This window comes from Panthera leo, chromosome B2, assembly GCF_018350215.1.
Source record: "Panthera leo isolate Ple1 chromosome B2, P.leo_Ple1_pat1.1, whole genome shotgun sequence".
Lineage (NCBI taxonomy): Eukaryota > Metazoa > Chordata > Mammalia > Carnivora > Felidae > Panthera > Panthera leo.
This window is the reverse complement of record NC_056683.1, coordinates 35,601,844-35,617,286: the sequence shown is the minus strand read 5'-3', so window position 1 is coordinate 35,617,286 and position 15,443 is coordinate 35,601,844. Positions and strand designations below refer to the sequence as shown.

Sequence of the window (15,443 nt, the reverse complement as noted above, 5' to 3'; positions counted from 1 at the left end):
TATTAAGGCACCCCTAGATGACATCAGCCCCCAACGGGTGAATCAACCCTAGCCTTTGAGTCTTTCCAGCTGAGGCCCCAGACCTCATGGAATAGTGATTCCTGAATTGTCATCCCTGTTGTACCACACCTGAGTTCCTGCCCCAGAGTCTGTGAGCATAACACAATGGTTGTGTTAAATCACTTAGTTTTGGGATGGTTTGTTATACAGCAATACAGAACTAGAACAGGAAAGGTGGGAGGGGGGTGGCCAGTCGTTAGTTATCTGGCCAGTCGTTAGTTATCTGTTTATATATTAGGGTAATACTAGCAACTGTAACATACAAACCCTGAGTTTCAGTGGTTTAGTACAATAGAAGTTATTTCTTACTCACATAAGTGTTCAGTGCAGTTCCTGGTTTATGGACAGCCTGTCATTAAATCATTCAGGATGGGGCTCCTAGGTGGCTCAGTCAGCTAAGTGTCCAACTTCGGCTCAGGTCATGATCTCGCGGTTCATGAGTTCAAGCCCCACATCGGGCTCTGTGCTGACAGCTCGGACCCTGGAGCCTGTTTCAGATTCTGCGTCTCCCCCTCTCTCTGTCCCTCCCCTGCTTGTGCTCTGTCTCTCTCTTTCTCAAAAATAAACATTAAAAATTTTTTTAAAAAATCATTCAGGAACTCAGACCTCTTTCATCCTGTGGCTTCTCTACTTCCAAGAGCTTGGAGTGTTCTGTATCTACAAAGCAACACAGGGGAAAGACAGAATGAAGAAGGCACACCTGCTTCTTAACTGTCTTGTCCCCAAAGTTACATTCCCTCTGCTCATATTTTATTGAAGAGGATTGGTCACATGATCCTACTTAGACCCAAGAAAGGTTGGGAAATGTAATCCCTGGTTAATCAGCCAGTTCACAGAAACTAATCTACACCGTGGAAAGAGGAACATGAATTCTGATGGGCAGCTAGCTGTCTCTGGCAGACTTTAGAATTCAAGTTTATGAATTGAAATGATGATCCTAACAAAGCTTTCTCTTCCTCTTCTTCTCTCCCATCTCCTTTCTTTTTATTTCCCTGGAATAGAGGTGGAATAGAAGGATGGAGTATCAGTGATCACATTTTGGCCACTCTGGATTTTGTGAAAGGTCAGCCCTTAATTTGGTGGGAAATTAGATGCTATTGTGGCATGACAGTGAGATGTGTGGAGGTTGGAGCCAAGTTGCCCAAGTTCTAATCCTGGCTCAGCTGCTTACTAGATATGAGACCTCGGGCAAGTTATTTGACTTCTTCAAGCCTCCATTTCCCTATTTATAAGACAAGGGTGATGATAAGGATAACACTCAACTTATAGGATTGTTATGAGGATTAATCTGGTGAATTCCTATAAGATAGTTTTGCTTGGTACTGAGTAAGTACCCTATAATTGTTAGCTACTATTATAGAAGAATGGAGCTTCAGCTTCTGCAGAAGCCACCTCCTGTAGGTATAAAGTCTATCTCCCTGTGCCTTCCCTATGTTTTCTTGTCTAAAAGACACGGAAACGAAATGTTTCCCCCTCTTTAAATTGACTTATTATAAAGTTAGAAGTCCCTTGAATCAGTTTTAGACTTTTATTACCCATCTGCAAGCAAGATGGTTTTGTGTTTTGTTTTTTTTTAAACGTCTAAAGCAAATAGTTCCCAATGTGAGCAAGCGTTGTCCATTTTGGGGGCACAGCTCTGCCGGTTGATTTAAAGCGTGGTTCCCCTGTGTGAAATTCAATAAAGGTGAAGTGGAACTTTTTTATTATGATTTCAAAAGATGGAGCAGAGAAGAAAGGGGTCTTGATATAGCATCTCAAGCAAAGTCCTGTGTTTCTCCTTCAGTCTCTCTAATCCTGAGATCACAGGCCAACTTTTCAATAGACTGCTACATTTAGTCATCTTGGGGGTGGGGTGGGCCGTGATTACACAGATGGGTTCTCTAGACTTGGAGGAACTCAGGGTGACTGAGGGGAGGTAAAATCCCAGATGGAGTGATCCAGCCTTAGTGTGTGTGTGTGTGTGTGTGTGTGTGTGTGTGTGTGCGCGCGCGTACGCGCGTGTGCATGTGATGGGGAGGTAGGGTTAATGGCTCCACAGTCTCATTCACTCTACCTTTTCTTTTACTCATTTATTCTACTATTTCTTCTCTGCCCACCCCCAAATGTAAGACTCTGTGCTGAAGGAATCAGGGAAATATGTCTCTTATTTTTGAAAGGGAATGTTTTAGAAAACCAGAAGTAGGTGAGGAAGGAAAAAGGCACCATCTGCTTTGGACAGCTTGTGTATTAACTGCTATTTTATGTAAACAGGGTTTTAAGTATAGGGTTTGTAAGATATTTCTGATACCTTTAATCAAGTTTATTATATTTTGGAAGTGCTTATAATGACTCATCGACTTTACTGTATTCTGGAGGTATTGTGATCAGGAATGAAGGTGGGTGTTTTAGAGGTTCTTGAAAGCAGTGCTGTGGGAAACCACCACATTCCTTTCTGGTTGCGGCTCTGGCTGTTTCTTTAAGCATCCTTTAACTTGCCAAGGATCAGTATCCATTTCAAATATTTATTACCCATCTGATTTTACTGAAGGGGAGAGGGAGAGAGGAAAAGAGGAGGTAGATAAGAGGGAGGGAAAGAGGCAGCAGGAATCAGGTATCAATAATTATTACCTCGTTTTCTTCTTCTGACAGAGTTGGCTTCAGGCTGTTTATTTTGCAAGTAATACGTGGGATTAGGTAGCTAATATAAAATAGGCTTGGGGTGACTTAAAACTGAATCCTATCACTCTGAGTTGGCTATATTTGGACTACAGAAAAACCCAAAAAGCAAAAATCCCTAATTCAACTCACCTTTGTCTAGGGTTGGGGAAAGGGGGGGAGAGAGTGGAAATGTTTCTCACGTGGAGAACCTTGAGTTCTATAATCCAAGGTTATAATGCAATTCTCATCACACTTTTTCGACTTAACAAATTCACTGCATTATCAGCTGTGGCATTTATTATTCAGGACTTGTGGAAATGTGCTTATTTTAGCCAGCAGCAGGTTTATTTCTTCCATTTCAGTAATAACACGCAGAGTTGTGTTTTTCAAACTCAAGTGAACACTCAGTAATGAGTCTTAACCAGCATTAAAAAATTTTTGTTGGTTTACTCATTTTTTAAAAAAATGTTTAACATTTATTTATTTTTGAGAGACAGACGTGGGTGGGGGAGGGACAGACACACACACACACACACACACACACACACACACACACACACAGAATCCAAAGCAGGCTTCAGGCTCCAAGCTGTCAGCACAGAGCCCGATGTGGGGCTTGAACCCAAGAACCCCGAGATCACGACCTGAGTCCAAGTCTGATGCTCAACTGACTGAGTCACCCAGGCGCCCCCATGTTTATTCATTTTTGAGAGAGAAAGAGAGAGAGAGAGAGAGGCAGAGAGAGAGGGAGACACAGAATCCAAAGCAGGCTCCAGGCTCTAAGCTATCAGCACAGAGCCTGACGCGGGGCTCAAACTCACAAACTGTGACATCATGACCTGAGCCGGAGTTGGACGCTTAATCAAATAAGCCACAAGGCACCCCTAGCATTTGAAAAAAATGGAATAAAACAGGTCACAGGCCACCATGTATAGGAACAGTATGTACTGTTGTGAAATGTTTGTTGTTCATATTTGTGTGTGTGTGTGTCTGTGTCCTGGGCTCAATGTAAAATGTGTTTTTTACTGTAGGTTGTGGTCAAAGACGGTTGGAGGATTTCTGGTGCTAGACAAGAAGGAGTAAGCCCACTGCAGTCTCTCTCTGCTGCTTATTATGACTAAAAATTCTGGACAAACTAACACTGAGAACTCTGTAAACAAGCAGGGAAATTAGGGAGGGAGTCAAAGCTTGAAGAAGCTATCTGTAGGGGGAGAGTTTCTAAAAAATTTTCCATCTTGGGGCGCCTGGGGGCTCAGTAGGTTAAGCTACTGACTTCGGCTCAGGTCATGATCTCATGGTTCGTGAGTTCAGGCCCCACGTTGGGCTCTGTGCTGACAGCTTGGAACTTGCAGCCTGCTTGGGATTCTGTGTCTCCCTCTCTCTCTGCCCGTCCCCCCTCATGCTCTGTTTCCCCCTCTCTTAAAAATAAACATTAAAAAAAGTTTTTTTTCCATCTTTACTCTCACAGCTTTGACTTGAGATTAGGTCCCAGTTAAGTGGCTTCCCAGTAGCACTGACAACAAAAAATGAGAGAAACCCAAAAGAAAACAACTCTTGTTTCTTCTACTCTATTCACACTTTTGACACCATATGTGTGGGTTTTTTTTTTTCCCCCACATCAACCAATTCTCCAGCTCTCTGGATGGCAACAGGATGTCCTACAACTCAATTCTGACACTACCCGGAGCTAGCACAGACCCCACAGGTTATGGGCTCCATCCCAAAAGACTGCCCCTACTTCAGATGCCAGTCATATGCCCCAGGTTGTCACTTGTGTCTTTTCCAAGTGGCTACAAATTAGGGGGTTCCCATAACCCCTTCCTCAGGTTTGATAATTTGCTACAATGGCTCACAGAACTCAGAGAAGTACTTACTTACACTTACTGGTCTATCACAAAGGAACAGCCAGATAAAGTACACAAGGTGAGGTCTGGAAGAGTCCTGAGCACAGGTGCTTCTGTCCCTGTGGAGTCAGGATGCATCACTCTTCCTAGCACATGGATGTGTTCACCAGCCCAGAAGCTCTGTGAACCTCTTTGGTAAGGGTTTTTAAAGCAGGTTTCATCGCATAGCCATAACTGATTAATAACTCAATCTCCAGCCCCTCTCCCTTCCCCAAAGGATGAGGATGCGCTGAAAGTTCCAAGCTTACAGTCATGGCTTGATCTGATGACCAGCCACCCATTTTGAAGTTATCCAGGAGCTCACCATGAGTCACCTCAAAATATAAGGTGAACAAAAGACGCTTCTATCACTCAGGCAATTCCAAGGGTTTTAGGAGCTCTGTGTCAGGGACTGGGGGAAGAGACCAAATATATATTTCTTATTATGTCACAAACCACATCTCCCTGACCCGGTGACTTGGTTAAAGGGTCTCTGCGAGCCAGAGAGTGTGGGGGGAACTACAATTAATTTTTTCTCTTCTGGACCTGTCGCAAGGGCAGGACTAAATCGTGCAGCAGTGGTGGCACTAGTGTGGGCAACAGAAAATTCAAGAGAAACACTATCATTCCGGCTGACTAGGAAACAGAGCACCAGTGAACCAAAGAGTACAAGGGGGAATCCCAGAAAGAAGCCAGCTAGAGAGGGGATCCCAATTCTGTGTATGAACTGGCACAAGATTTGCATGGTGAAAACGAACCCAAAGTAGCATAGCAAAGCCTCTGAAAAACTGAAATGACACTAGAGCAATGGCCCTCAGAAGATGAGAGAGAACTTGCCGTTTAAACCTAACTGGGTTGCCCAGTCTTCAAGCTGTATTACAAAGCTGTAATCATCAAGACAGTATGGTACTGGCACAAAAACAGACATTCAGATCAATGGAACAGAATAGAGAACCCAGAAATGGACCCACAAATGTATGGCCAACTAATCTTTGACAAAGCAGGAAAGAATATCCAATGGAATAAAGATGGTCTCTTCAGCAAGTGGAGCTGGGAAAACTGGACAGAGACATGCAGAAAAATGAACCTGGGCCACTTTCTTACACCATACACAAAAATAAACTCAAAATGGATGAAAGACCTAAATGTAAGACAGGAAGTCATCACAATCCTTGAGGAGAAAGCAGGCAAAAACCTCCTTGATGTTGGCCACAGCAACTTCTTACTCAACATGTCTCCAGAGGCAAGGGAAACAAAAGGAAAAATGAACTATTGGGACTTCATCAAAATAAAAAGCTCTGCACAGTGAAGGAAACAATCGGCAAAACTAAAAGGCAACTGACGCAACGGGAGAAGATATTTGCAAATGATACATCAGATTAAAGGTTAGTATCCAAAATCTATAAAGAACTTATCAAATTTAACACCCCCAAAACAAATAATCCAGTGAAGAAATGGGCAAAAGACATGAATAGGCACTTCTCCAAAGAAGACATCCAGATGGCCAACCGACACATGAAGAAATGCTCAACATCACTCATCATCAGGGAAATACAAATAAAAACCACAATGAGATACCACCTCTCACCTGTCAGAATGGCTAACATTAACAACTCAGGTAACAACAGATGTTGGTGAGGGTGCGGAGAAAGAGAGTCTTTCGCACTGCTGGTGGGAATGCAAACCGGTGCAGCCATTCTGAAAACAATATGGAGGTTCCTCAAAAAATTAAAAATAGAACTACCCTATGACCCAGTAATTGCACTACTAGGTATTTATCCAAGGGGTACAGGTATGCTGTTTTGAACAGGCACACGTACCCCAATGTTTATACCAGTACTGTCAATAATAGCCAAAGTACGAAAGAGCCCAAATGTCCATCGACAGAAGAAAAGCAAAAATAATATAAAAACAGGGAGGGGGACAAAACATAAGAGACTCTTAAATATGGAGAACAAACAGAGGGTTGCTGGAGGGGTTGTGGGAGGGGGGATGGGCTACATGGGTAAGAGGTATTAAAGAATCTACTCCTGAAATCATTGTTGCACTATACGCTAACTAACTTGGATGTAAATTAAAAAACAAAAACAAAAAAAAAAAAAAAAAAAAAACAGCCACATCTTAAACTTACCAAGTTGTGCACATTAAATATGTATAGTTTTTTGTATGTCAATCATTTGTCAATAAAGTGGTTTTAAAAAAGAAAAAAAAAACCTAACTGGGTTGCCTACTAAAACAAAGCAAAATGAAGTCAGTGCTTTCTAGAGCAGAGATCAGCAAACTTTCTCCATAAAAGACCAGAGAGTAAATATTTTTAAGCTTTGTGGGCCATACAGTCTATCGCAACTACTCAACTCTGCTACTGGAGTGTCAAAGAAGCCAAAAACAAGATGTAATGAATAAGTATTGCTGTGTTTCAATAAAACTTTATTTACAAAAAGAGGGTTGGATTTGGCCCACAGGCCATAGGTTGCTGACCCTTGCTCTAGGGGATTTTAGTAAGACCAAGACTCTCACATATAACATTCAAAATGTCCGGGATACAGTCCAAAATTACTCAACATTCAAAGATGTAGGAAAAGGTGGTCAATTTTTATGAGGAAAGCCAATTGAAAGATGCCAACCCCAAGATGAGACAGATGTTAAAAATGCCAGACAAAAATGTAAAACAGGTATTACAGCTATGCTTCATGAGGTAAAAGTAAACACACTTGAAATGAAGGGAAAACTCAGGAGAGAAACAGGAACCACAAAAAAAAAAAAAAAAAAAAAAAAAAAAAGCAAATGGAAATATTAGGACCAAAGCCTGCAATTTCTGAAGTAAAAATTCATGGGGCACCTGGGTGGCTCAGTCCATTAAACATCTGCCTCCTGATTTCAGCTCAGGTCATGATCTCACGGTTTGTGAGTTCAAGCCCCGCATCGGGATCTGTGCTGATCGAGCAGAACCTGATGGGATTCTCTATCTTTGCCCCTCCCCCACTCATGCGCTGTCTCTCCCTCTCTCTCACAAATAAATCAATAAATAAACTTAAAAAAAGTTCACTGTATGGGCTTGGGATGCCTGGGTGGCTCAGTTGGTTGATTGTCTGACTTCAGCTCAGGTCATGATCTCCCAGTTTGTGGGTTCAAGCCTCGCATCAGGCTCACTGTTGTCAGTGCAGGGCTTGCTTTGGATATCCTCTGTTCCCCTCCCTTTGCCCCTCCCCCACTCATGCTCTCTCAAAATTGAATAAACTTTAAAAAAAAATTCACTGTGTGGGCTTAATGTAGAATGGAGATGACAGAAAAGGAGTCAATGGACTTAAAGATAGACAAAAAGAAAGTTCTTAATCTGAAGAACAGAAAGGAGAAAAAGTGAAAAAATAAAACAGAACCTGAGGAAGTATGGGTCTAACATTCACATCATTAGAGTCCCAAGGGAGGATTGAGACTGGTGCAGAAAAATACATATATATTTGAAGAATAATAGCTGAAGGCTTCTCAAACTTGGTGAAAGACATACAACTATAGATTCAAAGAACTCAAATCCCAAGTAGGATAAATGCAACAAAACAAAGCAAAACCAACCAAAAAACACACAAAAACCCCAAAACTCCAAAAACAAAAATAACCCCCCAAACAATCCACAATTCAGATACACTATCAAACTTCTGAAACCCAAAGGGAAAAAAAAAATCTTAGAAGCAGTCTGAGAAAAAACATATTCCTCAGAATATCAAAAATAGAATTACCGTATGGTCCAGTAATTCTGCTTATGGGTATATACCCCAAAGAACTGAAAGCAAGGTCTTTAAATATTTACACACCTGTGTTCACAGCAGCATTATTCTCGATGGTCAAAAAATGTAAGACCACTGACGGATGGAAACAAAATATGGTGTGTGTGTGTGCCCACGCGCGTGTTGGAATATTATTCAGCCTTAAAAAAAGGAAGGATGGGGCGCCTGGGTGGCTCAGTTGGTTAAGTGTCTGACTTCGGCTCAGGTCATGATCTCACATTCTGTGGGTTTGAGCCCCATATGGGGCTCTGTGCTAGCAGCTCAGAGCTTGGAGCCTGCTTCGGATTCTGTGTCTCCCTCTCTTTCTGCCCCTCCCATGCTCACGCTCTCATTCTTAAAAATAAACATAAAAAAAAATTTTTTTTAAAAGGAAGGATATTCTGATACATGCTACAACATAGGTGAACCTTGAGGACATTACGAAGTAAAATAAGCCAATCAAAAAACCCCCATATACTGTATTGTTCACTTACATAACTTACCTAGAGTCGGCAAATTCAGAGAGACAGAAAGTGGAATGGCAGTTGCCGGCTGTAAGGAGGAGGAAATGGGGAGCTGTCGTTTAATGGAGACGGAGTTCTAGTTTTGCAAGATGAATCGAGTTGTGGTGATGGTCGCACAACGATGCAAATGGACTTATCCCTACTGACCTGTACACTTAAAAATGACTAAGATGGCAAGCTATGTTCTGTGCATATTGCCACAATTTTTAAAAACACAGTCTGAGAAAAATGGAATTAATTAATTAATTAATTAATTAATTAATGGAATTAAATATAGAACAGCGATCTCAATGACTGTGGATTTCTCATCAGAAACTGTGGAAGAGACAGTGGAATGACATCTTTAAAGCGCCAGAATAACTATACCTAGAGAAAATATATTCAGGACTGAAGGCAAAATAAAGACCATTTTCAGATGAAGGAACACTAAGAGAATTTCTCGAGAAAGTTTTGCAGGCAGAAGGGAAATCAGTTTCAGAGGAATGAAGGAGGAATCGCTTCTCGGCCTTTTGGCTAAGATCAAGCGGAGGAACGAAGGAGGGACATAAATGGTAAGTGTCTCCTCTCAGGTTCTTTAAGATATGTGTATCGACTGAGGGCAAAAATTGTTGATTTTGAGCCAGGCATATGGCCGCCTGGAACAGACTATTCCTCCAACCTCCCTTACAACGAGGTGTGACCTACTGTGGGACGAAGTTCCGCTCCCTGAGTTGTAAAAGGAGGTATTAAGGGGCAGCTTTCTGGAACATTCCTTAAGATACTGCTGACACATTTTTTTTTTCATTCCTTTTTCTCTGTCCCTTCTTTATCCATCCTGTTGCTTGGAAAGTGGATGCAGTGGCTGGCGTGGCAGCCCCATCTTCCCCGGTATAGACCGCGAGGCGGAGTCCAGATTCCTAAAGACTCTGTGAAACAGACCCATCATCCTAGCCCCGGGTGGTCTACTTTTGGACTTTGATGTGAGGCAGAAGGTATGCTCCCTTGGTGTGTAAGCCACCGTTACGTCTGGGTTTCTGTAGCGTGTTGCTGCATTTGACCCTAAGACAGCTCCTAATTGCTGAAACCAAGCAACACTCTCGAATGAATCCAGGGAGAAGTTCTGGGTGAGGAAACCATCCAAGTGTTTCTGACAGCACTTGGCGTATGGCGAGGTGCTCTGTAAATGTCAGTGGTTAGGTACCATGTGGCTCAGTTTTGTATTTTCCACAGTATCCAGCACAGAGTCGATGCACCATCCTCCGAGACCGCCTTCTGACTCTCTGTCGATCCCCGGCTTGCCCTACGGAAAATGTGTCCCCCATCCTTACTGGCGTCAGCAAGAAAAACCCGACCAAAGGGCACGGCACGCCTTAGGTTCCAGGTTCCACAAACCCATGGGAGAAAAATCAGCAGTGGAGGAGGAAATACACTATTTATTTACAGTTCTTTCACTTTATCCACAATTTCCATACAAACATAAAAACTAAAAAAATAAAACCACCACTTGGGAACACAAGTGTCTTTCTTTAATTAGTCCGGTTGAGGGAGGGTCACCGCCCTCTTGCTCTGTGAAGGAGACTATTGAGGCACACGGAAGGGGAACAGGAGAAGGTTGGGAAGAATGCCTGAGAAACAGCTCCAGATGAGAAATGTAACATGCCAGCGTGGTGGAGCTTCACTGGCGGAGACTCAAGGGCGTCACCCACTGGGGACACTGACCGGCTTCCCAAGAGGACGACGGCTCCTTGCCACCATCCCCCCCCCCCCCGCCTCTCTACTACGGAACTCTAGAAATCAAACACGCCTCACGCATCTCATGAGCGGTGTGGGGTATGGTGGTGACAGTGGGGGACGCTGGATGCTTCTCTCGGAGAAGAGCCCTCAACCCCAGGGAGACACAGGAAACCCCTTTCCTTGGCACTGATGAGTCAGGCACAGCTTCTGTCTTGAATACAACGCTGACTTAAAACGGAGAAACAAAAGCTCTCCCCCAGCATCCCGGGGAAAGGGAAGGGCTGAAAACATGCTCTCTGGGAGGTGGCTAGGGGTGAGGGGTGGGGGGCAGGGGGGCTCTGTCTGCCCAACAGGGGGAAGGAGTGGGGCTGACGCTCCACCAAGACCCGGGGAGGGGTGGGGAGGGGGGGAGACAGAAAAACTCAGCCGCTGACGCTTGGGACGGCCACCGCTGGTTGTCAAAGCAGCTCCATCTGCTCAGCGCCACTTGCTCTGGCAGACGCCCACCCGCTCCCTCACAGGGGGGCGCCCAGAAACCGACCTGGAGGCGCTGGGCCCACCTGCCTGGCGACGTCATCTGTGCTAGTGACCTAGATTGCTTTCACATGTTGATGCACATTATAAATATAAAATCATATCTGCTACAAAGAGGACGTATATTTGTACATCTTTACCCATATACATAATAACACAATTTACACATAATATCTTGGAGTGGGTCATCATGGAAAAAGGGTTTGGAGAGGTAAACAGCCCCTTCTCCCTCCCCCTGCCCTGATCCTTCTCAAGGGATGCTTATATACTTGGTCACCGGGGGGCCCTTCCCAGCGGGTCGTGACAGGGCTGGTCTGGACACATGAATTCGGACATGTAACTAAATGCCGAGGGGTGTGGATACTCACGTACACACACGAACGCAGGCACACATACAGACATCTGGTGAGAAAAGGAAAACTAAAATTCCTAGCCCTTGGGTGTAGGCCTCTGCCCAGACTTATAAGCATCAGTGCCTCCTCTATCTGAGAACAACAGTCTAAAACTGCCCCTCACCGGCTCACACGAGGGTAGAGGGGGAAGGGCTAGGAACCAGGGAGGGAGGGAGGGGGGGAGGGGCCAGGAGTCTTTTGAAAACATAAGGCGTTTTTTGACCTGTGATCAAATGAAACCATGTCACAAAAAGCAACGGCATCAGTTGGGGCCGGGAGGCAAGAGACAGTCCGTCCATGTAGGGACAATGTGAGTTGAGACCCTGAGCCTTCCCCTTCTTCTGTCCAGTTTCTTTGAAAGGGGCAGACAACCCTGTACCTCCTTTCCTGTCCTCTCCCAGAGCTGGGCCCATCCACATGTCATGGAATACTGACAGTGGTCCAAGAAACATATCCAGAGACATGGAGTGGTGGACAGGCACGCCAGAGAGTTAAGACCTGGGCGGCGGATGTGAGCTTTTTACAGCAGGAGTGGTTCCTGGCCTGAGTCCACGGCTCGCACAGTGGCCACAGTGATCAGATTGCCATCAGAGATGGGGACAGTCTGGGTCCCCCCTGGGGAGACAGCACCTATCGGCGGTAGTGATTGGGGGCATCGGCAAACATGTACTTTAGTCTGTATGCCTCGGCGAGCAGCAGCCCAATCTCTTCGTTGCCCCAATGGATCGTAGGTAGGTTTTGTAGCAGCATCAGGAGACCCTGGAATGCAAGAAAGACGTTTTTATCATCCCGGGACTACAGACCAGGGGACCAGCAGGCCCTGGGATGGGGTCCCTTCCTCCTGGATCACACACATCCCGCAAGGTCGGGCTCCCTCCTCCAGAGCAGCACACATCTCCCGGCCCCCAGTTCACCTTCAGAAAGCCCTGAAAAGCCTCTGCTAATTTTCCGATATCCACTAGCACCTGCCTCTTTGAACAATACTATAAACAGAGAACGACACCGACAAATAAGGATATTTAAAAGAGAAAAATAATCTCCCTCATCATCCAGACATACTCTCTTCATTTCCAAGTACTGCTTTTCAGTCTTTTTCTCACACGCATATTTCTTTAAACAGCTGTAATCATAATTATGATTTTATGCTTTTTAATCATCTTCTTTCTCTAGAATTTTAGTGTCTTTCCATGCAGCCTTCAAAACTGACTATTCTCAGGGTTAGTATGTAGCTATACCCAAATGTACTCAACCATTTATCTTTTGTTAGATACTTAATTTGCTTCCTTTAAAAATAACATTTATTAAAAAAAACCCTCATTTATTCATATTCATAAATGCATAACCTTATGCATTTGACATATTTCTCCTAATCGAGTGTTCACTTGTAATCACTATATTTAGCTTCTTCCTTGTTCTCCAAAGACTGTCCTGTCCTCAACCTACCGGTCCAGCTCATTTCCTACTATCCCAGTATACATGCCTCCTCCAGCTAGGCCCATTTCAGCCAGATTTATCTGTGCCTCCGTGGTTTAGTTTACTTGGTTCCTTTCACTTGGAATACCTTTCCTTTTCCCCTCTGCCTACCTCAATCCTATTCAGTTCTCAAAGCCCAGGTCCCTCAAACAGTTCCCATAGAGACACCCTATTAAAGAGGATAACAGAATAAAAAGCGAATGTGAGGTTTTCTCTGTAATTTATTTACCCATGTTGTTGCTGCTGCTTCATGTTGTTTTTCTTTCTCTCTTTTTTAAGTTGATTTACTTATTTATTCTTAAATAATCTCTACACCCAATGTGGGGCTCGAACCCACAACCCCGAGATCAAGAGTCACATGGTCTTCCAACCAGGCCAGCCAGGCACCCCTGTGTCTCTTTTTGAACTGGATATTCTTCTTCTTCTTTTTTAAAATTTTATTTATTTATTTTGAGAGAGAGAGAGAGACAGACAGACAGACAGCGGGAGGGGCAAAGAGAGAGAAGGACAGAGAATCCTAAGCAGGCTCCATGCTGTCAGTACAGAGCCAGATTTAGGGCTTACTCTCATAAACTGTGAGATCGTGACCTGAGTTGAAATCAAGAGTCAGACATTTAACCCAATGAACCACCTCGGTGCCCCATCAACTGCATAGTCTTATTTTTCTGATTATAAAAGTAATAGTAGCAAGACAAAACCCAGAGACACAAGAAGACTGGCAGACTCGATTACATACAACTTCAAAATGTCAAAGGTGCCGAAAACCAAGTTAAAATCTAAGAGACTGACTATAAGTTATATGCTAACTAATTTGGATGTAAACGAAAAAAAATAAAACTAATAAAAAACAAAGAAACTGACTGTAAGAAAATATTTTTAACACCTATAAAAGACAAAAGGTTAATATCTATAACCAAAAAGGGTGCCTACAAATCACTGAGAAATAAGAAAACCACCAAATAGAGAAACAGGTGAGTAATATGAATAGGTAACAGGCAGAGTGCCTATGGCCCAACACACATGCGGTGAGTACTCTTGCTTTTAGCTGCTCTGAACACCCAGCAATGTTTTGTAGTTTTTAGTGGAAAGGTCTTGCATATCTTTTACGAGATTTCTTCCTTTAGAAATAGAAACTTAGCTGTGCACAAAGCTGCCTGTGGTACATCACTGTTTAAGAGCCCCGTTCTGGGACAGTGTATGTTCTTGGTTCTGCCCTAAAACCTCTCCCTCCCCACTTCCCAGAAAGTGGGTGTGAGTGGAGGAGGGGAACAGTCATCTCAGACCATAAGATTACAGCCATGCGTTGAAGGCGGCAGAGGGAGAAGACAGAAGACATCTGAGTCCCTGCCACACTGGAGCCGGGATGTCAGCCCTCGACTGCTTATGCTGAAAGACTGTGAACTGTGGGGAAGTCAACAACGGTCTGGTTTTAAGCCACTGCTATTCTAGGGTCTTGGTTACAGGGGACAAGCTTATATCATCTTAACAAAGACAGGCTGTAGCTATCAAAATCAGAAATGCACATGGTCTTTGATCCAGCAACTCCACCCCTGTATCCTGTCCTAGGGAAATATTCGCAGTCCGGCAGGAGGGTCTTCCCGGCATGCACCACTGCTTCAAACAGTGGGGAATCAATCGCTGGATAAACAGTGGTCATCCACATCGTGAAATACACGGCAGCACACGGCACAAATGAAGTCGCACTAGGTGCACCGAGGTGGAAAGATAACAAAGGCAATTTTACAAGTACCAAAGAAAAGTAAGTTGTAGAAAAATACAGGATGATCCCACTTAGGTAAATGAGAAAACACAATATATTTGTATATGCACATATGTATACAAAAAATTTAGAAGGTGAGGTGGTAAACTGTTAACAGTAGTTACCTTCAGGGATGAGAGACCTTCACTTTTTTCCCGTTATACTTCTGTATCTTTTGGGCTCTGTGTTTTCAATTTTTACAATAAAGTGTTGATGCATTACTCGGGTGATAGAACTTTTTCTCTTTAGTAATACATGTTCTGTGGTAGTTTTGTTTAGTAAAAAGTAAAAAAGCAGAAAATAAATCACCCGTAATTTAATAACCAAGATGAAGCCACTTTTTTTGTTAAAATATTTATTTATGGGGGCGGGGGCGCCTGGGTGGCTCAGTCGGTTAAGTATTGACTTTGACTCAGGTCATGATCTCCCGGTTCGTGGGTTCGAGCCCCGCATCGGGCTCTGTGCTGACAGCTCGAAGCCTGGAGCCTGCTTCAGATTCTGTGTCTCCCTCTCTTTCTGCTCTCTCTCCCCCATTCATGCCCTGTCTCTCTCTCTCTCTCTCAAAATAATAAACATAAATTAAAATAAAATAAATAAAATATTTATTTATTGGGGCATCTGGGTGGCTCAGTCGGTTAAGTGTCTGACTCTTGGTTTAGGCTCAGATCATGATTTCGCAGTTTGTGAGTTCGAGCCCCGCATCAGGC

General features: G+C 43.7%; 1 protein-coding gene across 1 annotated transcript in view; it reads right to left on the bottom strand.

The window, feature by feature from the left end:
• Positions 1-10,257: 10,257 nt before the first annotated feature.
• TBC1D22B (TBC1 domain family member 22B) overlaps positions 10,258-15,443 on the bottom strand; it is an 80,596-nt gene continuing 75,410 nt past the window's right edge. The window contains exon 13 of the mRNA XM_042938610.1: positions 10,258-12,263. Coding sequence (XP_042794544.1) covers positions 12,135-12,263 — 129 coding nt within the window. The 3' untranslated portion in view covers positions 10,258-12,134. The remainder of the gene's footprint in view (positions 12,264-15,443) is intronic.